This window comes from Bombina bombina, chromosome 4 (genome assembly GCF_027579735.1).
Source record: "Bombina bombina isolate aBomBom1 chromosome 4, aBomBom1.pri, whole genome shotgun sequence".
Classification (NCBI taxonomy): Eukaryota; Metazoa; Chordata; class Amphibia; order Anura; family Bombinatoridae; genus Bombina; species Bombina bombina.
In genome coordinates this window covers 154,376,228-154,399,507 of record NC_069502.1, presented here as the reverse complement: position 1 = coordinate 154,399,507, position 23,280 = coordinate 154,376,228, and the positions used below count along the sequence as shown (strand labels likewise).

Below are 23,280 nucleotides of genomic sequence, written 5' to 3'. Positions count from 1 at the left end.
CTATGGTCTATGTATAGGGTTGCCAGATGTGCTCCATAAAAATACTGGACAAAGTGTAGGTGACTGGGCACGGGTGGTACGTGGGGTCACACAATGTCCCCCCAAAAGCCCCACACTTGATACCATCACATATATTTCTTTCATGTAATTAACAAGAGTCCATGAGCTAGTGACGTATGGGATATACATTCCTACCAGGAGGGGCAAAGTTTCCCAAACCTTAAAATGCCTATAAATACACCCCTCACCACACCCACAAATCAGTTTTACAAACTTTGCCTCCAAGGGAGGTGGTGAAGTAAGTTTGTGCTAGATTCTACGTTGATATGCGCTCCGCAGCAAGTTGGAGCCCGGTTTTCCTCTCAGCGTGCAGTGAATGTCAGAGGGATGTGAAGAGAGTATTGCCTATTGAATGCAGTGATCTCCTTCTACGGGGTCTATTTCATAAGGTTCTCTGTTATCGGTCGTAGAGATTCATCTCTTACCTCCCTTTTCAGATCGACGATATACTCTTATATTTACCATTTCCTCTACTGATTCTCGTTTCAGTACTGGTTTGGCTTTCTACAAACATGTAGATGAGTGTCCTGGGGTAAGTAAGTCTTATTTTCTGTGACACTCTAAGCTATGGTTGGGCACTTTATTTATAAAGTTCTAAATATATGTATTCAAACATTTATTTGCCTTGACTCAGAATGTTCAACTTTCCTTATTTTCAGACAGTCAGTTTCATATTTGGGATTATGCATTGAATTATCATATTTTTCTTACCTCAAAAATTTGACTTTTTTCCCTGTGGGCTGTTAGGCTCGCGGGGGCTAAAAATGCTTCATTTTATTGCGTCATTCTTGGCGCGGACTTTTTTGGCGCAAAAATTCTTTTCCGTTTCCGGCGTCATACGTGTCGCCGGAAGTTGCGTCATTTTTTTGACGTTATTTTGCGCCAAAAATGTCGGCGTTCCGGATGTGGCGTCATTTTTGGCGCCAAAAGCATTTAGGCGCCAAATAATGTGGGCGTCTTTTTTGGCGCTAAAAAATATGGGCGTCGCTTTTGTCTCCACATTATTTCAGTCTCATTTTTCATTTGCTTCTGGTTGCTAGAAGCTTGATATTTGGCATTCTTTCCCATTCCTGAAACTGTCTTATAAGGAATTTGATCTATTTTGCTTTATATGTTGTTTTTTCTCTTACATATTGCAAGATGTCTCACGTTGCATCTGAGCCAGAAGATACTACAGGAAAATCACTGCCTGCTGGATCTACCAAAGCTAAGTGTATCTGCTGTAAACTTTTGGTAGCTATTCCTCCAGCTGTTGTTTGTAATAATTGTCATGACAAACTTGTTAAAGCAGATAATATTTCCTTTAGTAATGTACCATTGCCTGTTGCAGTTCCCTCAACATCTAAGGTGCAGAATGTTCCTGATAACATAAGAGATTTTGTTTCTGAATCCATAAAGAAGGCTGTTATTTCTCCTTCTAGTAAACGTAAAAAGTCTTTTAAATCTTCTCTCTCTACAGATGAATTTTTAAATGAACACCATCATTCTGATTCTTTGGACTCTTCTGGTTCAGAGGATTCTATCTCAGAGATTGATGCTGATAAATCTTCATATTTATTTAAGATGGAATTTATTCGCTCTTTACTTAAAGAAGTACTAATTGCTTTAGAAATAGAGGATTCTAGTCCTCTTGATACTAATTCTATACGTTTGGATAAGGTTTTTAAAGCTCCTGCGGTTATTCCAGAAGTTTTTCCTGTTCCTAATGCTATTTCTGCAGTAATTTCCAAAGAATGGGATAAATTGGGTAATTCATTTACTCCTTCTAAACGTTTTAAGCAATTATATCCTGTTCCGCCTGACAGGTTAGAATTTTGGGACAAAATCCCTAAAGTTGATGGGGCTATTTCTACCCTTGCTAAACGTACTACCATTCCTACGTCAGATGGTACCTCGTTTAAGGATCCTTTAGATAGAAAAATTGAATCTTTTCTAAGAAAAGCTTATCTGTGTTCAGGTAATCTTCTTAGACCTGCTATATCATTGGCTGATGTTGCTGCAGCTTCAACTTTTTGGTTGGAAACTCTAGCGCAACAAGTAACAAATCGTGATTCTCATGATATTATTATTCTTCTCCAGCATGCTAATAATTTTATCTGTGATGCCATTTTTGATATTATTAGAGTTGATGTTAGGTTTATGTCTCTGGCTATCTTAGCCAGAAGAGCTTTATGGCTTAAGACTTGGAATGCTGATATGGCTTCTAAATCAACTCTACTTTCCATTTCTTTCCAGGGAAACAAATTATTTGGTTCTCAGTTGGATTCTATTATTTCAACTGTTACTGGTGGGAAAGGAACTTTTTTACCACAGGATAAAAAATCTAAAGGTAAAAACAGGGCTAACAATCGTTTTCGTTCCTTTCGTTTCAACAAAGAACAAAAGCCTGATCCTTCGTCCTCAGGAGCAGTTTCAGTTTGGAAACCATCTCCAGTCTGGAATAAATCCAAGCCTGCTAGAAAGGCAAAGCCTGCTTCTAAGTTCACATGAAGGTACGGCCCTCATTCCAGTTCAGCTGGTAGGGGGCAGGTTACGTTTTTTCAAAGAAATTTGGATCAATTCTGTTCACAATCTTTGGATTCAGAACATTGTTTCAGAAGGGTACAGAATTGGTTTCAAGATGAGACCTCCTGCAAAGAGATTTTTTCTTTCCCGTGTCCCAGTAAATCCAGTGAAAGCTCAAGCATTTCTGAATTGTGTTTCAGATCTAGAGTTGGCTGGAGTAATTATGCCAGTTCCAGTTCCGGAACAGGGGATGGGGTTTTATTCAAATCTCTTCATTGTACCAAAGAAGGAGAATTCCTTCAGACCAGTTCTGGATCTAAAATTATTGAATCGTTATGTAAGGATACCAACGTTCAAGATGGTAACTGTAAGGACTATATTGCCTTTTGTTCAGCAAGGGAATTATATGTCCACAATAGATTTACAGGATGCATATCTGCATATTCCGATTCATCCAGATCATTATCAGTTCCTGAGATTCTCTTTTCTAGACAAGCATTACCAATTTGTGGCTCTACCGTTTGGCCTTGCTACAGCTCCAAGAATTTTCACAAAGATTCTCGGTGCCCTTCTGTCTGTAATCAGAGAACAGGGTATTGTGGTATTTCCTTATTTGGACGATATCTTGGTACTTGCTCAGTCTTTACATTTAGCAGAGTCTCATACGAATCGACTTGTGTTGTTTCTTCAAGATCATGGTTGGAGGATCAATTTACCAAAAAGTTCTTTGATTCCTCAAACAAGGGTAACCTTTCTGGGTTTCCAGATAGATTCAGTGTCCATGACTCTGTCTTTAACAGACAAGAGACGTCTAAAATTGATTACAGCTTGTCGAAACCTTCAGTCTCAATCATTCCCTTCGGTAGCCTTATGCATGGAAATTCTAGGTCTTATGACTGCTGCATCGGACGCGATCCCCTTTGCTCGTTTTCACATGCGACCTCTTCAGCTCTGTATGCTGAACCAATGGTGCAGGGATTACACGAAGATATATCAATTAATATCTTTAAAACCGATTGTTCGACACTCTCTAACGTGGTGGACAGATCACCATCGTTTAATTCAGGGGGCTTCTTTTGTTCTTCCGACCTGGACTGTAATTTCAACAGATGCAAGTCTCACAGGTTGGGGAGCTGTGTGGGGATCTCTGACGGCACAAGGAGTTTGGGAATCTCAGGAGGTGAGATTACCGATCAATATTTTGGAACTCCGTGCAATTTTCAGAGCTCTTCAGTTTTGGCCTCTTCTGAAGAGAGAATCGTTCATTTGTTTTCAGACAGACAATGTCACAACTGTGGCATACATCAATCATCAAGGAGGGACTCACAGTCCTCTGGCTATGAAAGAAGTATCTCGAATTTTGGTTTGGGCGGAATCCAGCTCCTGTCTAATCTCTGCGGTTCATATCCCAGGTGTAGACAATTGGGAAGCGGATTATCTCAGTCGCCAAACGTTGCATCCGGGCGAATGGTCTCTTCACCCAGAGGTATTTCTTCAGATTGTTCAAATGTGGGGGCTCCCAGAGATAGATCTGATGGCCTCTCATCTAAACAAGAAACTTCCCAGGTATCTGTCCAGATCCCGGGATCCTCAGGCGGAGGCAGTGGATGCATTATCACTTCCTTGGAAGTATCATCCTGCCTATATCTTTCCGCCTCTAGTTCTTCTTCCAAGAGTAATCTCCAAGATTCTGAGGGAATGCTCGTTTGTTCTGCTAATAGCTCCGGCATGGCCTCACAGGTTTTGGTATGCGGATCTTGTCCGGATGGCATCTTGCCAACCATGGACTCTTCCGTTAAGACCAGACCTTCTGTCGCAAGGTCCTTTTTTCCATCCGGATCTGAAATCCTTAAATTTAAAGGTATGGAGATTGAACGCTTGATTCTTGGTCAAAGAGGTTTCTCTGACTCCGTGATTAATACTATGTTACAGGCTCGTAAATCTGTATCTCGAGAGATATAAATATTATAGAGTCTGGAAGACTTATATTTCTTGGTGTCTTTCTCATCATTTTTCTTGGCATTCTTTTAGAATACCGAGAATTTTACAGTTTCTTCAGGATGGTTTAGATAAGGGTTTGTCCGCAAGTTCTTTGAAAGGACAAATCTCCGCTCTTTCTGTTCTTTTTCACAGAAAGATTGCTATTCTTCCTGATATTCATTGTTTTGTACAAGCTTTGGTTCGTATAAAACCTGTCATTAAGTCAATTTCTCCTCCTTGGAGTTTGAATTTGGTTCTGGGAGCTCTTCAAGCTCCTCCGTTTGAACCTATGCATTCATTGGACATTAAATTACTTTCTTGGAAAGTTTTGTTCCTTTTGGCCATCTCTTCTGCTAGAAGAGTTTCTGAATTATCTGCTCTTTCTTGTGAGTCTCCTTTTCTGATTTTTCATCAGGATAAGGCGGTGTTGCGAACTTCTTTTGAATTTTTACCTAAAGTTGTGAATTCCAACAACATTAGTAGAGAAATTGTGGTTCCTTCATTATGTCCTAATCCTAAAAATTCTAAGGAGAAATCGTTGCATTCTTTGGATGTTGTTAGAGCTTTGAAATATTATGTTGAAGCTACGAAATCTTTCCGTAAGACTTCTAGTCTATTTGTTATCTTTTCCGGTTCTAGGAAAGGCCAGAAAGCTTCTGCCATTTCTTTGGCATCTTGGTTGAAATCTTTAATTCATCTTGCCTATGTTGAGTCGGGTAAAATTCCGCCTCAGAGAATTACAGCTCATTCTACTAGGTCAGTATCTACTTCCTGGGCGTTTAGGAATGAAGCTTCGGTTGACCAGATATGCAAAGCAGCAACTTGGTCCTCTTTGCATACTTTTACTAAATTCTACCATTTTGATGTATTTTCTTCTTCTGAAGCAGTTTTTGGTAGAAAAGTTCTTCAGGCAGCGGTTTCAGTTTGAATCTTCTGCTTATGTTTTTCGTTAAACTTTATTTTGGGTGTGGATTATTTTCAGCAGGAATTGGCTGTCTTTATTTTATCCCTCCCTCTCTAGTGACTCTTGTGTGGAAAGATCCACATCTTGGGTAGTCATTATCCCATACGTCACTAGCTCATGGACTCTTGTTAATTACATGAAAGAAAACATAATTTATGTAAGAACTTACCTGATAAATTCATTTCTTTCATATTAACAAGAGTCCATGAGGCCCACCCTTTTTTGTGGTGGTTATGATTTTTTTATAAAGCACAATTATTCCAATTCCTTATTTTATATGCTTCGCACTTTTTTTCTTATCACCCCACTTCTTGGCTATTCGTTAAACTGATTTGTGGGTGTGGTGAGGGGTGTATTTATAGGCATTTTAAGGTTTGGGAAACTTTGCCCCTCCTGGTAGGAATGTATATCCCATACGTCACTAGCTCATGGACTCTTGTTAATATGAAAGAAATGAATTTATCAGGTAAGTTCTTACATAAATTATGTTTTTTCACAACTGAATTGCCAGTAACTCACTTAAGCAGTAGTGATTTGACCCCTCTGACTTCCAGGAACACACACACACACATGATTTAACACCCCCATTGATTTAACACACACATAATATCACATGCACATTATTACTTCTTTTGGGGCCATATTTGTAAAATATAAAGGCATAGGAGACTCTCTACGTTTAGCTGACACTTGGGGAACTTTAAAAATACTGGACATTTAAGTGTCCTGTATTTTGGTACAGATTTTACGGGACAGCCTGCTAAAATACTCTACTGTCCTGTTGAATACTGGACACCTGGTAACTCTATCTATATATTGCATACATTATATAAATGTACACATTGTTCTAAAACTGTATTCACCCTTTTTGCTTGTAGGATGGGTTGCTATCCCAAGGTTATACTGATTTCATCAACCGAATTCACGGTCAAATTCCTCAGATCACATCAGATGGAAAGAGGTTGCAGGTAAGAAATTAGAAGATATTTGTAACCTCTGAGTAGCTACTGATCTAATACAGATACTTACATTGCTAGTCACTCAGTAAGATGACTAGTCTGTAACTGCAGCGGTACTAGCATATACAACTTTTGATCATTTCAGGTGATTGTGTGCTCTGCTACTCTGCATTCATTTGATGTGAAGAAGCTCTCTGAAAAAATTATGCACTTTCCCACTTGGGTGGATCTTAAAGGTGAAGATTCTGTCCCTGAAACTGTGCACCATGTTGTGGTTGTAGTTAACCCCAAGAAAGACAAATCGTGGGAACGAATGAGCAAAAATCATATTCGGGTAAGTGTCACAACAAGGTCATACTGTGCTAGTGATACTGATCACAGTGCTGCTAAGGGAAATAAAGGTCAAAACTCAATGTGCAATGAAATTTATATTTGTCCTCTTTATGTAATTTCTTTTTGCTGTTTTCAGACTGATGGAGTTCATGATAAAGATAACACCAGACCTGGCGGAAGCTCTGCAGGTAAAGTTACTTGTTTTGTAATAAGATAATATCTAGATGAGTAATTATATTTTACATGAGTGGCTAAAAACCTTGCTCATCTACAAGCCTGCTGCAATACTACACGCCCTGTTCACACATTAATGATGATTGTTTCTTAAATTTACAGAAATGTGTTCAGAGGCGATAAAGATCTTGAAAGGGGAATACATTGTCCGAGCAATCAAAGAACACAAAATGGATCAAGCAATTGTATTCTGCAGGACTAAACTAGACTGTGATAATCTGGAGCAGTACTTTATACAGCAAGGAGGAGGTACTATTCTGCAGAGAACTAGACACTAATGGATATGACTGTTTCTTTAACCCCTTAATGACAGCCGCCATAACCTGTACTTCAGCTCCCTGTTGCGCTTCTAGGGCTGGAAAAGCAGGGTTATCTCCAACAGTGGTGAGACTGCACTATTGTTGCACCCCTCAGTCAGGCTGTTACATACCTAGAAACCCCTTGCGACAGTCATTGTCATTAAGGGATTACATTTTTGTTTTTTTTAAATTCTATATATATTTAGAATTTTCCTCTAAACATGGAAGTACAGTCATAATGTTAAGGGTATGTAGATACATGGCACAATGTTCAGTGTACAAACTTCGCAAAAAGTTTCTAAAACCTGTTTGATAAAATACTTGCAAAACTATAACATTTTAAAAATATTGTGCGGTTATCACCCCTGGTGGCTTCAATGTTTTATTGAGAATATTTCTTTAATATAGTCCTTGATGGGATTAGAAAATACCCAAGCCCTTTAACCAACAGTAGATCACATGGCATTGTTTTCAAGAGCAAATTTTAGTGTAAAAAAAAATGTAGTTATCGTTTCAGTCTGTCTACACTTTCTGATCATGACATTTTTATGAAAATACTATGTATATTTTATTATTATGATGGATTTTAATTGTGAAATACAATTTGAGTGCTAGATTGCAAATTTGTATTTGATTTAGTTTTAGTCCCTCTGTATGAAGTACTGTAAAAATAAGCACATTTTAAAAATGTGTGGGTAAATGTTTGTTTTTTTTTCATTCGTTTTTATTGTTGTTTTTTTTTTTTTTTCCTAAGGACCTGATAAGAAAGGACACCAGCTTTCTTGCGTTTGTCTCCATAGTGACAGAAAACCTCATGAGAGGAAGCAAAACCTGGAAAGATTTAAGGTAAAATTGGGAGAACAGCAATACTACATATGATTGCAGCTCCTGAATCACATTTTTTTATGCATTTTATTTTCATAATCCATATTGATTAACCACTTATTTATCGTGTCTGTAACAAACCACGTTTCATACACTTGTTATGGACAACGATCACGGTTTAAAGCTAGTAAAGCAGTTTATTTAGAATTTTACTACTTTATACCTGCTCCCACAGCTGTAATAAGCTCATGGGGTTTGTTATACACATAAACAACACAATGTCAAACATGTCATCTATTTTTAAATACCCATCTATATTTTAAACAAAGAAAAAATATCTTTGTTGTGTCCCTTTAATAGTAACAATTGTAACATTTTTCTGGTGGGGCAATAATGCAGTTTAACAACATTTGTTGCAAAATTTCCTTTATTATTCATTAGAGTTGGAAAGCTTTTTCAATTTTTAAATGTACAGTCCTCAAATTTACTTTTTTCTTTTGGTATTCTTTGTTGAAAAGCAGACAGGTAGGGGTAGGAGCATGATTGTGTCTGGATAACTATATGGCAGTAGTTTTGCAAAAAATGCTATATGCTGTACAAAACACTGCTGCCATCTAGTGCTCAAAAGTATAATTACAAAGCTGCTTTAATAAAGTGCTCCATACATACGCACTCTATTTACCTAGATATTTTTTTCAGCAAAGAATACTATGAGAACAAAGAAATTGATAACCGAAGTAAATTGAAAACTTTTTAAATTGTATACTCATGAAAGAAACAATTTAGTTTTACTGTTCCTTTTTAAAGGTTAAATATGCTCCACTTTTCCCATTTTTAGTTTGAAACTTCTTAAATAGGTTAAGAGGCCACATTGAAAGTGAATGTCAATTTTGATGCTAAAGTGCCCGGTTTTTAAAAATTTGATTAAAAACAGGGGAACTTTAATTCATCAAAATTTAAATTTCACTCATTGTGAAAAAATACTTACCTTTTAATCTTCACAGCAGCTCCAGCTTCCCCCGGTCGTCGCAAGCTATTTCTGACGTCCGAAATGATGGATCTGTCATCCTCCAATCACGCTCCCCCCACTGGGGGAATCGGTGTCTGATTCAACGCCGTGATTGGAGGAAGCCAGATTCCTCATTTTAGACCCAGATAGAGGTTTTGCGATAGGCGGTGGAAGCTGGAGCGGCTGTCAAGATTAAAAGGTAAGTATTTTTACAAAACAGGAGTGAAATGTAAATTTTGATGAATTAAAGTGACCCTGTTTTTAATCAAATTTTTAAAAACCGGGCACTTTAGCATCAACATTTACATTCACTTTAACTGTGTCTTTAGCTTAGTGCACCCCTTCATGAGGAGGTGACAGGCTGTACCAAGACACCTTTAAGAAAAGAGAATATTACAGTGGACGATTTACTAGATTTGGCAAAATCATACATAGTCCTTGATAAAGAAAACAGATTTTTCCCATTATATTGATTGCAGTGCTACTACAACCATTTCAAATATTCTGTATGTTTCTGTAATAATACCACTGAATGGATTTTTATCTCTTACAGATTATTCAACGCTATAAACGCCATATAGCTAGAGCAGCTAAAGTTAAAAAAAAACAAAAACCCATACACAATACATTAAAAAAAGCTTCTTAATGAGCCAGTGTATATTAAACCTTTTTAATTTTTTTAAAGAAATCAGAAGTTAGGTTCCTAATCTGCACAGATGTGGCTGCTAGAGGTATTGATATTCATGGAGTCCCATATGGTAAGAACTTTTTTTTATTACTATATTTTTGTAATATTTTAAGATTTGTGGAATTTCTCAGGGCAGTAGATGGGGGGTTTGATGTTTGATATGGGGAAAAAATAGCAAAGCACTAAGGGAACACATTTTAATTATATTATTACATTAATCTGATGCTCTCCCCCTATGATATGAAATTAAGATAAGGGTTATTACAATTGGCTGCATGTAGATCTAAATTTATATTCAGAATATTGATAAATTAAATAAAATAAAAAAATAACAATCTAAACGTATGCAGAATATAGTTTGTAAAATATTTGTATGCCGTAACAGGTATGGGTGATAAAATATCATATCCCAGTGAGAATTTCTATGTAACAGCATAAATGCTGAGGTACTACTATATGGTGACATTACACATCTGTATTCTTATGGGATCACCCAATGTGGAAGTGTTGCAGGTCACCTTTTAATACATATTATTGTTTTATTATTATACCAGCACTTTCAGATGTTTCAGACGTCTCATATTCATTTGTTAGTCTCTATAGTGGGTTCTGACACTTGCAGACAGGATACATTTTGGTACTTTAAATAATAGTTTTTTTAAATTGCATTTTTTCAATAAGTGTTTTTTTTAATGAAAATAAATTGTTATATACTATTTTATTCTTAGTAAGCTATATGTAGTAACATTCTGGCAGTGTTATTAGAAAACAGCTATTTGTGATCAACGGTGGGTGTAATGGCTTTATATTTTACAGTCATTAATGTTACACTCCCGGATGAGAAACAGAACTACGTCCATCGCATTGGCAGAGTGGGACGAGCAGAAAGGTATTGTCCAAATGATGTTATTTCTGTTCCATACTCTATATATCCTTTGTATAGCGGGTGTATGTGTAGCTACCCCCTATACAGTTACTCTACCTATTGCATACACCATTTATGCTTTGTGTAACAGGTGTATGTGCAGCTATCCCCTTACTTTTATGCTTTGTGTAACAGGTGTATGTGCAGCTATCCCCTTACATTTATGCTTTGTGTAACAGGTGTATGTGCAGCTATCCCCTATACAGTTACTGTGCCTATTGCATACACCATTTATGCTTTGTGTAACAGGTGTATGTGCAGCTATCCCCTATACAGTTACTGTGCCTATTGCATACACCATTTATGCTTTGTGTAACAGGTGTATGTGCAGCTATCCCCTATACAGTTACTGCATACACCATTTATGCTTTGTGTAACAGGTGTATGTGCAGCTATCCCCTATACAGTTACTGTGCCTATTGCATACACCATTTATGCTTTGTGTAACAGGTGTATGTGCAGCTATCCCCTATACAGTTACTGTGCCTATTGCATACACCATTTATGCTTTGTGTAACAGGTGTATGTGCAGCTATCCCCTATACAGTTACTGTGCCTATTGCATACACCATTTATGCGTTGTGTAACAGGTGTATGTGCAGCTATCCCCTATACAGTTACTGTGCCTATTGCATACACCATTTATGCTTTGTGTAACAGGTGTATGTGCAGCTATCCCCTATACAGTTACTGTGCCTATTGCATACACCATTTATGCGTTGTGTAACAGGTGTATGTGCAGCTATCCCCTATACAGTTACTGTGCCTATTGCATACACCATTTATGCTTTGTGTAACAGGTGTATGTGCAGCTATCCCCTTACATTTATGCTTTGTGTAACAGGTGTATGTGCAGCTATCCCCTATACAGTTATTGGGCCTATTGCATACACCATTTCTGCTTTGTATAACCGGTGTATGTGCAGCTATCCCCTATAAAGTTACTGTACCTATTGAATACACCATTTATGATTTGTGTAGCCGATATATACGTAGCTCACCCTTTACAGTTACTGTGAGTATTCCATACACCATTTCTGTTTTGTGTAGCTACCCCCTATATAGTTACTGTGCCTATTCTATACACCATTTCTACTTTGTATAACAGGTTTATGTGGAGCAACCCCCTATATATAGTTACTGTGCCTATTCTATACACCATTTCTACTTTATATAACAGGTTTATGTGGAGCTACCCCCTATACAGTTACTGTGGCTATTCTATAAACCATTACTGTTTTGATTAACGTTGTATGCAGATACCCCCAATGCAGTTTCAGTGTATTTCTGTCTTGTATAGCTGTGGTACATGAATCTATTCCCTCTTCAACTCTCTGTGCCAATGTCTGTTTAAATCGTATTTACACTAGCAAGAATTGTTGTATTTGCTTAATCTATTAATTTTACTGTCTTTTATATAATTTGGTCTAATTTATGTTTCCCCCTCTGATTTGGGCCTTCATTTTACCCACAGTACCTGCTTGTTGCTTATCTGTCAATTAGTAATTAAATTCAGCTGACTGCACTGACATATAATTTTAATACTCGTTATGGGAAAAACACTGCAGGAACAATATTCCCAAATGTCTGAGTGACCATCTTTAAAGTGAGAGCAGTAATAATTATACAAACATTATACCAGACTTGTTTCCTTTCCTCTCCTTACTGACTGGCAGAATTAGTATGATAGCCATGCTTTTTGCTGATGTTTCTTTTTGTTAACTAGCGTTTCACTCCTTCCAGTATTACGTGCAGTTGTCGTACGCGCATCTCTCTCACCTCCTCATTTCACTTGCTATCTCTACACATATTGATAAAATCACTGTACCCATCTTGCAATGCGTAACACCACATAATAGTGCAAATTGCAATTCCATCACTATTGCTCTGTTTTGCTACTTTTATATATATATATATATATATATATATATATATATATATATATATATTTTTTTTTTTTTTTTTTTTGAGGACAAAACAGTAGGTACATTTACAATGCATAATACAAACGGTGTATCAAATTTTACATCATATCTGATTATTAGTAGCGTACATAAAGGAGTTTGGAGTCTGTTGCTCTTGGACCTATTGTGTTATAATAATTTGCATACAAAGAGAGAAGCGCTCTACCAGGAACGAACAACAGCTCAGTGGCTTGTTCTATGGCGATTTACCACCCGGAAGCAGCCTCTTTTTCAACCTATTGTGTTATGATAGACCGTCATCAGGGGTAAACAATAAACTCCATAAATTAAACATAAAAAAAATGCATCTTAGACTAGATAGATATTGCTTTGACAAAGTTTAAGAGATAAGGATGCAAGAAGCCAAAGCTGGAAACAGCAAATATAAATTTTAACAGCACAATTCAATACACATAGACACATACAGGTGTACTATCAGGTATTTCTTATGAAAACTTTGGGGATATTATAGCCGTGTAACAAGGAGTTGGCAATCGTATGTATATATTTTTGTCGGAGAGTTAAACGTGCGGCCCCATTTTCTGTGTGGGCTGTTCCCATTCCCTATGTTGTGCTATATGGCCATTTAGGGGTCAATAGTAGGAAAACAGAGTAAAGTAATTCAATACGGGGCTAAAAAGATCACCGTTGCCCAACTGGCTGGCACGAATACAACTTACTTGACTAGCAAAAACAAAATGCTCCTATATCATGGAATATAATTTTGCCATCTAGGGAGATTTACAGTGCCTGTCCCCCCGACAGCGGCCCCGCCCATAGGCAGCAGAGCCGGTATTTATGAATAAGTATATTCTGTAAGCTACCATTATTTTAAAGCGCCTCTAAACACAGCTAATGTTTTAATTGTGGATCAGTATTTTATACTCAAGAATTGTAATTATGGGTTGTTTGTCATTGATATCTTTATCTTTTTAGGTTTGTAGATTTATTTCTCCATTATTTTTTAAATGGGTTTTGTGTTGCATGGGATTGCCAAGGGTAATATAGTGCTAAATAATTATAAATATTTAATAAGGAAAATTAACCATATGTAAAAAGCCAACAGTAAACATACAAACAGTGTGATCAAAATACTTCGGCTAACTTGGAGTGTAGTTCTATCAGGGATATTAAGAACTGTATTGCATAGTAAAACAAGTTAAACTTTTATTAATGCAGGACTATCTCTGCCACAATGAGTGCTAGAAAAGTAAATTTCGGATAAGCTTTGTTGAGGTATGCTGGATAAAGGTGTATATAATAACGCCATGGGGTGAGCCAGTGTCCAGCCGGATTAATGAAAGTGCCGGTAGCTCCGTAAAGGGGATCTATGTCGTAGACATATTGCATATTGTTTGGGGAGTTTAGCAGGTCTTCACAAGCACATTCCACTTGAAGCTGTATTACTGTGAGTATCCATATTGCAGGTATGATGTCTGGGCATAATCCAAATCCTCGGGATGGTGATATTCAGTTTTGGTTCCTAGATTATCTCATGGGTAGCGTTTGTGTTAACAGTCTGGGTGACTATAGGGTGGTCAGATGGTGGTATTATGTTTGTGACTGCAATGTTTCGCTGTAGCAAGTCTAGCTCACCCCCTTCTATTGACATGCTGTCTTGCGGGTTAGGAGATGGGTTCTGCAAAGTCCCGGAAAGAGCGTGAGAGTCTTGTGTGGGCTCCGGTTCATTTAGGCCTTCTCTATACGATTTTGTATGATCCGGGAGTTTTGCTGCTCCATAAGTGATGGTGAATTTGCCCTTCTCAGCATCTGTGGGTCCTGAACTTTGCACGCCAGGTTAATAAGCAGCAGTTCCAGCCCCAGCTTGGAGGGCCTGCATGATATCAGGAGCATTATCCGATAAGTGTGGCCCCTTCTGTTGAATGGGAGAGTTGGCTGGGTAAGAATAATTCTCAATGTCCGTGGGACAAGACATTTTTCACTGATCTGCTGATCTGTTTTGCATTTATGTGTTTGGCGGTAAAGTGGTGTATAAGATTATCATAGAGAGCTCTTGCCATCATGCAAAGCATTAGGTTATCAATCTTTTGAAGTTGTGGGTCGTGATGATCTTGTGAGTTGGATTCCCCAGAGATTGCCATCCTCCTTTTTTTGTATAGTTGACTTGTAGCTTAGTAGAGTACAATGCATAGTGTACTTTCCTCTAACCAGTTAAGGCCAAATACCTTGGAGATCCGAGGGGGAAGCGTTGCCTATTATGAGCCGCTGCTCTAGGCCTCTGACGTCCAATTCTGGGCTCTGATGTCAAGAATACAGCGCAGATAGTTAATGTAGGCTTCCCACTAAAGAGAGCAGTAAATTGTAATATAGATCTGGGGGTTTTGCTGTAAGATTTCTCTAACCAACAGATTGTCTGTATTTCTATCAGAGCTCGTGAAGATGCGGCCTTTCAGGATCGCTGTTCGGACATGCCCCCCCGTGTTGCTATTTTTTAGCGGCATCTCTTTTAATCCTAGAGTCTTCTCTGATTTATACACCCATATATTCCCACATACCTTACTAAACGTTTAACAAATGAGATATCTGTTTCTTGTCTACCCAATACAAACACTCCTTTCACCTATGCTCTATGGAACTTCTTGCTCTGTGTGTGACAAATTCACCTCCATCTTGCTGAACCTTGTGGCTGCCTCTCCAACTGCACTATCATGGGGGGGCATCAATTCAACCACACACTCAGGCCTGATACCAGAAAAGGAGGTGGTTTTGGCTTCCACCTACCTCTCCCCTGTACCTTTCAATGCATAAACTCTATTTCTTACCTTTTTATTCTTCTATTGGAGCATTTTGTGATTAGTTTACATCTCTATATTAGTTAGTTTTTTTCTCCTTTCACTCCCAGCCACACCCTTTACTCTTTCTTAGAACGTTTCTCAGATTTCTTGCATCAGATCCTCACCGTTACTGTAATATGTTCCCCTTATGCTTGCTGTAGAATGTAAGCTCATGAGCTCATCTGTATTTTACGTCACTTTCCTTAAAGGTAGAGTATATCAGATGGTCCATCTAACCTTTTTGTGTTATGTAATTGTGCTCTTGTAAATATTACCCTGTAATCATGCAACTAATGTCATAAATAAACACTAAATCTATTGTTTAAATTTTTTTTTTAATACAGAATTTTAATGTAATTTTCTTAATCGGATATTTGCTTTATTACAATTTAGAATGGGGTTGGCAATCTCTCTAGTGGCATCTGAGAAAGAAAAGGTAATAAACATAATTTTACTATACTATCTTTTTTATAAATTGTCATATCATTATGTAAACTAATTCAGAAATTACATTATTAGCAAGCTACTGCATTCTTATTAAAGGGACATAAAAGTACAAAACATAAATGCTCCTAATATGCAAAGGTATTAAACACATAGTTAAAGTAATCTCCAGAGCATCAATGCACTACTGGGATCTAGCTCAACTCATCTGGCGATCCAATGACAAGATGCATATTTGTGCCACCAATCACATCTAATTCACAGTAGTGTTTTGCGGCGGCTGAGCTCAGTAAATTTGCTAATAGGAGTGAATGTAAAAGTATCTTAAAGGGACATTCAACACTGCCCACAACATTAATCTATGTTGAAAAACTTAAAATAAAGATCAAGCTGCACCGTGCCCCCTTTCTCTTACTTCCTGCCTTCACTGTTGAATCCTCTACGATCACTTCCAAATTGGTGTCCTAACATGGCTTCCTAACTCCCCCCACCGTGACATATTCACCTTCTTTTTCAAACCAGCAGCCAATGATAGCCCATTCCTCGGACTGCAATCCAAGCGCGTTCACGGCCGTTAGCGCATGCGCGATACACTAGGAACACTAAAAGCGGAACCATAATAAGCCAATTTGTTTCCGTTACGCTTATATTGCGCATAGTACTCTGAAACAAATTGGCTTATTATGGTTCTGCTTTTAGTGTTCCTAGTGTATCGCGCATGCGCTAACGGCCGTGAATGCACTTTGCATTGAAGTAGGAGAGATGGGATATCACTGGCAGCAAGTTTGAAGAAGAAGCTCTATATGTCACGGTGGGGGAGTTAAGCAGCCATATTAGGACAACAATTTGGAAGTGATCGTAGAGGATTCAACAGTGAAGGCAGGAAGTTAGAGAAAGGGGGCACGTTGCAGCTTGATCTTTATTTTTAGTTTTTCAACATAGATTAATGTTGTGGGCAGTGTTGAATGTCCCTTTAAGTTTAAATGCCCTTGGAAGTGTAATTAGGACGTATGTCCCTTTTTAATAAAAAAAAAAAGTTGTAACGGATGTGTCAAGCTGTCAAATTGTATAGATTGTAACTGCAAATGGTTTGTAAATGACTTTACTACAGAATTTTCAAATCTATTTTCTACCAAAATTAGTGTATTGATATTATACTGTCGCAGCAAATATAATAGTTTGTTGTTATTATTATAAAGATGTTCTGTAAACATTTATTGCAAGTTCTTGTTCTCATTAGGTTTGGTATCATGTGTGCAGCAGCCGTGGGAAGGGTTGTTATAATACCAGGCTAAAAGAAGATGGTGGCTGTACCATATGGTACAATGAGATGCAGGTACCCTTTCTTCTGTATGTACTGTTTAGCACATGGCACAGCAAACCCAGGTGCCAACTGTGCCTAGAAAAATATGCCCTGATGCCTGAAAAAGTGCCTTTTTTTCCCATTGCGTAACCACTAGTCACGTTTGTCAGCAATAGAAAAGTATACAAATATCTTGTTTCATTTAATACAGATACATTAGAATTCGTAAAAAACAAAGACAAACTTCTGCATTAAAATGTTGTTTTATTTAGTTACTGTCCGAAATTGAGGAGCACTTGACATGCACCATATCTCAAGTGGAACCTGATATTAAAGTGCCGGCAGATGATTTTGATGGAAAGGTGACATATGGACAAAGAAGGGCTACTGGGGGTAAGTCTAAATCTTGTCAGAAATGTAAATGTACAATAACACACATACAAAACTACACACAAATACAGACTCGCAAGTGGCTCAAACGCACACAAATGCACATGCATTCCTCATATACACACATAAATACATTCATATGCAATTGCACACATACAAATGCATTATACACACATGCATAACATTACATATATACAAATACAGACACCAATGCACCCTTGCTCACATAATGTTTGATGTTATTACTAAATAACTGACTTCCTTTTTCTTTTTGCCAGGTGGGCTATATAAAGGCCATGTGGATATTCTAGCACCTACTGTTCAGGAGCTGTCTTCCTTAGAAAAAGAGGCTCAGACATCTTTCTTGCACCTTGGGTATCTGCCCAACCAACTGTTCCGAACCTTCTAAACCTTTTTACTATTAATCAAAAACTGTAACATTTTTGTTGTGGAGAACTTAAAAATTGTCAATATGAATGCATCTGCCTGTAGTCTCCAGGAATAATTTGTCAAACCTGACAAATCCTAGTAGTACAACTCCACACTTATCAATACTGGTTAACACAATAAGGCATTAGTGTTTTTGTTCCCTTTTTGTTGTTGGAAATATAAAACAAATTTATATTAAATCATCATTTCATTTTTGTAATTTTCTTTCTGCATGCAGTGAATAAAACAATTAATGCCTACAACCAAGGTATTGCTTATTACTATCTTTTTTTTTTTTGTTGTAAATATTTTTATTGAGGTTTCAACAATAGAACAACAAGTAAACCAAAAAAGAACAATCAATTGGTACATAGTACTCTATTGTTACAATTTATAATCTCTGTGATAATGGTTTAAAGGGATTATATTTGCGTAAATCCTAGGATTTGACAACTTGATTTGGGGCAATCTCTGGAGTCCTTGTGTTTCCCTCACTCCTGTTTACTTCATGGTGGAGGGATGGAAAGACCTTTAACCCCTTAATGACTGCAGCACTTTTCCATTTTCTGTCCGTTTGGGACCAAGGCTATTTTTACTATTCTGCAGTGTTAGCTGTAATTTTCCTCTTATACATTTACTGTACCCACACATATTATATACCGTTTTTCTCGCCATTAAATGGACTTTCTAAAGATACCATTATTTTCATCATATCTTATAATTTACTATAAAAAAATTATAAAATATGAGGAAAAAATTGAAAAAAACACACTTTTTCTAACTTTGACCCTCAAAATCTCCTACACTTCTACAACTACCAAAAAACTCCCATGCTAAATAGTTTCTAAATTTTGTCCTGAGTTTAGAAATACTCAATGTTAACATGTTCTTTGCTTTTTTTGCAAGTTATAGGTCAATAAGTACAAGTAGCACTTTGCTATTTCCAAACAATTTTTTTTAAAAATTAGCGATAGTTACATTGGAACACTGATATCTGTCAGGAATCCCTGATTAACCCTTCACATATATATATTTTTTAAAAGAACACAACCTAAGGTATTAAACATGGGGTATTTTGACTCTTTCCATGCAACTATTTTACCACCAATCTATGCCAAAGTTTGAAAAAAAAAAAAAAAGTGGTGATTTTTTGACAAAATAGCAATTCAAGAATACATTTACTGAGAAAGTTAAGGGTTACTGCCAAATAACACCCCAATATGTCTTCAGCAGCATCTCCTGAGTACAGTGATACCACCCATGTATAGGTGTGTCGGGTTCTCTGGGGGCTAAAAGGCCTTAATTTTAGGGGCGCATTCCAGTTTTTCAACTTGGAATTTTCATATCTGTCATCATGCACCCATGTCCTATTTGGGACATTTCTGAAGCCGGCCAATGTAAATTAACCCCATCAAACCATATATTTTTGAAAAGTAGACACCCTAGGGTATTTCAAATGCTGGTATTTCTTCTGTTATGTGTGATCAGTCCACGGGTCATCATTACTTCTGGGATATTATCTGCTCCCCTACAGGAAGTGCAAGAGGATTCACCCAGCAGAGTTGCTATATAGCTCCTCCCCTCTACGTCACCTCCAGTCATTCTCTTGCACCCAAAGACTAGATAGGAGGTGTGAGAGGACTATGGTGATTATACTTAGTTTTTAGAACTTCAATCAAAAGTTTGTTATTTTACAATAGCACCGGAGCGTGTTATTACCTCTCTGGCAGAGTTTGAAGAAGAATCTACCAGAGTTTTTCTTATGATTTTAACCGGAGTAGTTAAGATCATATTGCTGTTTCTCGGCCATCTGAGGGAGGTAAAAACTTCAGATCAGGGGACAGCGGGCAGTTGAATCTGCATTGAGGTATGTAGCAGTTTTTATTTTCTGAATGGAATTGATGAGAAAATCCTGCCATACCGTTATAATGAACATGTATGTATACTCTACATTTTAGTATTCTGGGGATGGTATTTCACCGGAATTACTCTGTAAAAGTACATTAAACCTTTTAATAGGTATTTTTCATGTTAAACGTTTTTGCTGGAATGTAGAATCGTTTGCATTAATGAGGTACTGAGTGAATAAATATTTGGGCATTATTTTTCCACTTGGCAGTTTGCTTGTTTTAATTATGACAGTTTCGTTTCTCTCTCACTGCTGTGTGTGAGAGGGAGGGGCCGTTTTTGGCGCTCTTTGCTACGCATCAAAAATTTCCAGTCAGTTACTCTTGTATTTTCTGCATGATCCGGTTCATCTCTAACAGAACTCAGGGGTCTTCAAACTTCTTTGAAGGGAGGTAGATTCTCTCAGCAGAGCTGTGAGACTTATATAGTGACTGTGATTTAAAACGTTGCTCTGTAATTTTTATGTTTAAAATTTAATTTGTGTTATTTTACTAATGGGAACAAACCTTTGCTAAAAAGTTGTGTTGTATTTAAAGAGTGATGCTATAACTGTTTTTCAGTTCATTATATTCAACTGTCATTTAATCGTTTAGTGCTTCTTGAGGCACAGTACGTTTTTGTTAATTAAGATTGTAACCGAGTTGCATGTTTATTGCTAGTGTGTTAAACATGTCTGATTCAGAGGAAGATACCTGTGTCATTTGTTCCAATGCCAAGGTGGAGCCCAATAGAAATTTATGTACTAACTGTATTGATGCTACTTTAAATAAAAGCCAATCTGTACAAATTGAACAAATTTTACCAAACAGCGAGGGGAGAGTTATGCCGTCTAACTCGCCTCACGTGTCAGTACCTGCATCTCCCGCCCGGGAGGTGCGTGATATTATGGCGCCTAGTACATCTGGGCAGCCATTACAGATAACATTACAAGATATGGCTACTGTTATGACTGAAGTTTTGGCTAAATTACCAGAACTAAGAGGCAAGCGTGATCACTCTGGGGTGAGAACAGAGTGCGCTGATAATTCTAGGGCCATGTCTGATACTGCGTCACAGCTTGCAGAGCATGAGGACGGAGAGCTTCATTCTGTAGGTGACGGTTCTGATCCAAGCAGATTGGATTCAGATATTTCAAATTTTAAATTTAAATTGGAAAACCTCCGTGTGTTACTAGGGGAGGTCTTAGCGGCTCTTAACGATTGTAACACTGTTGCAATACCAGAGAAAATGTGTAGGTTGGATAAATACTTTGCGGTACCGGCGAGTACTGACGTTTTTCCTATACCTAAGAGATTAACTGAAATTGTTACTAAGGAGTGGGATAGACCCGGTGTGCCGTTCTCACCCCCTCCAATATTTAGAAAGATGTTTCCAATAGACGCCACCACACGGGACTTATGGCAAACGGTCCCTAAGGTGGAGGGAGCAGTTTCTACTTTAGCTAAGTGCACCACTATCCCGGTGGAGGATAGCTGTGCTTTTTCAGATCCTATGGATAAAAAATTAGAGGGTTACCTTAAGAAAATGTTTGTTCAACAAGGTTTTATATTGCAACCCCTTGCATGCATCGCGCCGATTACGGCTGCGGCAGCATTTTGGATTGAGTCTCTGGAAGAGAACCTTAGTTCAGCTACGCTGGACGACATTACGGACAGGCTTAGAGTCCTTAAACTAGCTAATTCATTCATTTCGGAGGCCGTAGTACATTTAACCAAACTTACGGCTAAGAATTCAGGATTCGCCATTCAGGCACGTAGGGCGCTGTGGCTAAAATCCTGGTCGGCTGATGTAACTTCTAAGTCCAAATTACTTAATATACCTTTCAAGGGGCAAACTTTATTTGGGCCCGGTTTGAAAGAAATTATTGCTGACATTACAGGAGGTAAGGGCCACGCTCTACCTCAAGACAAAGCCAAAGCTAAGGCTAGACAGTCTAATTTTCGTCCCTTTCGGAATTTCAAAACAGGAACAGCATCAACTTCCACTGCACCAAAACAGGAAGGAGCTGTTGCTCGTTACAGACAAGGCTGGAAACCTAACCAGTCCTGGAATAAGGGCAAGCAGGCCAGGAAACCTGCTGCTGCCCCTAAGACAGCATGAACCGAGGGCCCCCGATCCGGGACCGGATCTAGTGGGGGGCAGACTCTCTCTCTTCGCCCAGGCTTGGGCAAGAGATGTCCAGGATCCCTGGGCGCTAGAGATCATATCTCAGGGATACCTTCTAGACTTCAAATTATCTCCCCCAAGAGGGAGATTTCATCTGTCAAGGTTGTCAACAAACCAAATAAAGAAAGACGCGTTTCTACGCTGTGTACAAGATCTATTATTAATGGGAGTGATCCATCCGGTTCCGCGGTCGGAACAAGGACAAGGGTTTTACTCAAACCTGTTTGTGGTTCCCAAAAAAGAGGGAACTTTCAGGCCAATCCTGGATTTAAAGATCCTAAACAAATTCCTAAGAGTTCCATCGTTCAAAATGGAAACTATTCGGACAATCTTACCCATGATCCAAAAGGGTCAGTACATGACCACAGTGGATTTAAAGGATGCTTACCTTCACATACCGATTCACAAAGATCATTACCGGTATCTAAGGTTTGCCTTCTTAAACAGGCATTACCAGTTTGTAGCCCTTCCATTCGGATTGGCTACGGCTCCAAGAATATTCACAAAGGTTCTGGGTGCCCTTCTGGCGGTACTAAGACCGCGAGGAATTTCGGTAGCTCCGTACCTAGACGACATTCTGATTCAAGCTTCAAGCTTTCAAACTGCCAAGTCTCATACAGAGTTAGTTCTGGCATTTCTAAGGTCGCATGGATGGAAAGTGAACGAAAAGAAGAGTTCTCTCTTTCCTCTCACAAGAGTTCCATTCTTGGGGACTCTTATAGATTCTGTAGAAATGAAGATTTATCTGACAGAAGACAGATTAACAAAGCTTCTAAATGCATGCCGTGTCCTTCATTCCATTCAACTCCCGTCAGTAGCTCAATGCATGGAGGTGATCGGCTTAATGGTAGCAGCAATGGACATAGTTCCCTTTGCACGCCTACATCTCAGACCGCTGCAATTGTGCATGCTGAGTCAGTGGAATGGGGATTACTCAGATTTGTCCCCCACTCTGAATCTGGATCAAGAGACCAGAAACTCTCTTCTATGGTGGCTTTCTCGGCCACATCTGTCCAGGGGGATGCCATTCAGCAGGCCGGACTGGACAATTGTAACAACAGACGCCAGCCTACTAGGTTGGGGCGCTGTCTGGAATTCTC

General features: G+C 38.3%; 1 protein-coding gene across 1 annotated transcript in view; it reads left to right on the top strand.

Annotated features, from left to right (window-relative positions):
• DDX1 (DEAD-box helicase 1) overlaps positions 1-18,369 on the top strand; it is a 100,989-nt gene extending 82,620 nt beyond the window's left edge. The window contains exons 16-26 of the mRNA XM_053709662.1: positions 6,388-6,477; positions 6,614-6,802; positions 6,938-6,989; positions 7,138-7,284; positions 8,089-8,180; positions 9,854-9,926; positions 10,673-10,745; positions 15,934-15,976; positions 17,225-17,320; positions 17,560-17,680; positions 17,956-18,369. Of these exons, the coding sequence (XP_053565637.1) occupies positions 6,388-6,477; positions 6,614-6,802; positions 6,938-6,989; positions 7,138-7,284; positions 8,089-8,180; positions 9,854-9,926; positions 10,673-10,745; positions 15,934-15,976; positions 17,225-17,320; positions 17,560-17,680; positions 17,956-18,086 (1,107 nt within the window). The 3' untranslated portion in view covers positions 18,087-18,369. The remainder of the gene's footprint in view (positions 1-6,387; positions 6,478-6,613; positions 6,803-6,937; positions 6,990-7,137; positions 7,285-8,088; positions 8,181-9,853; positions 9,927-10,672; positions 10,746-15,933; positions 15,977-17,224; positions 17,321-17,559; positions 17,681-17,955) is intronic.
• The last annotated feature ends 4,911 nt before the right edge of the window (positions 18,370-23,280 follow it).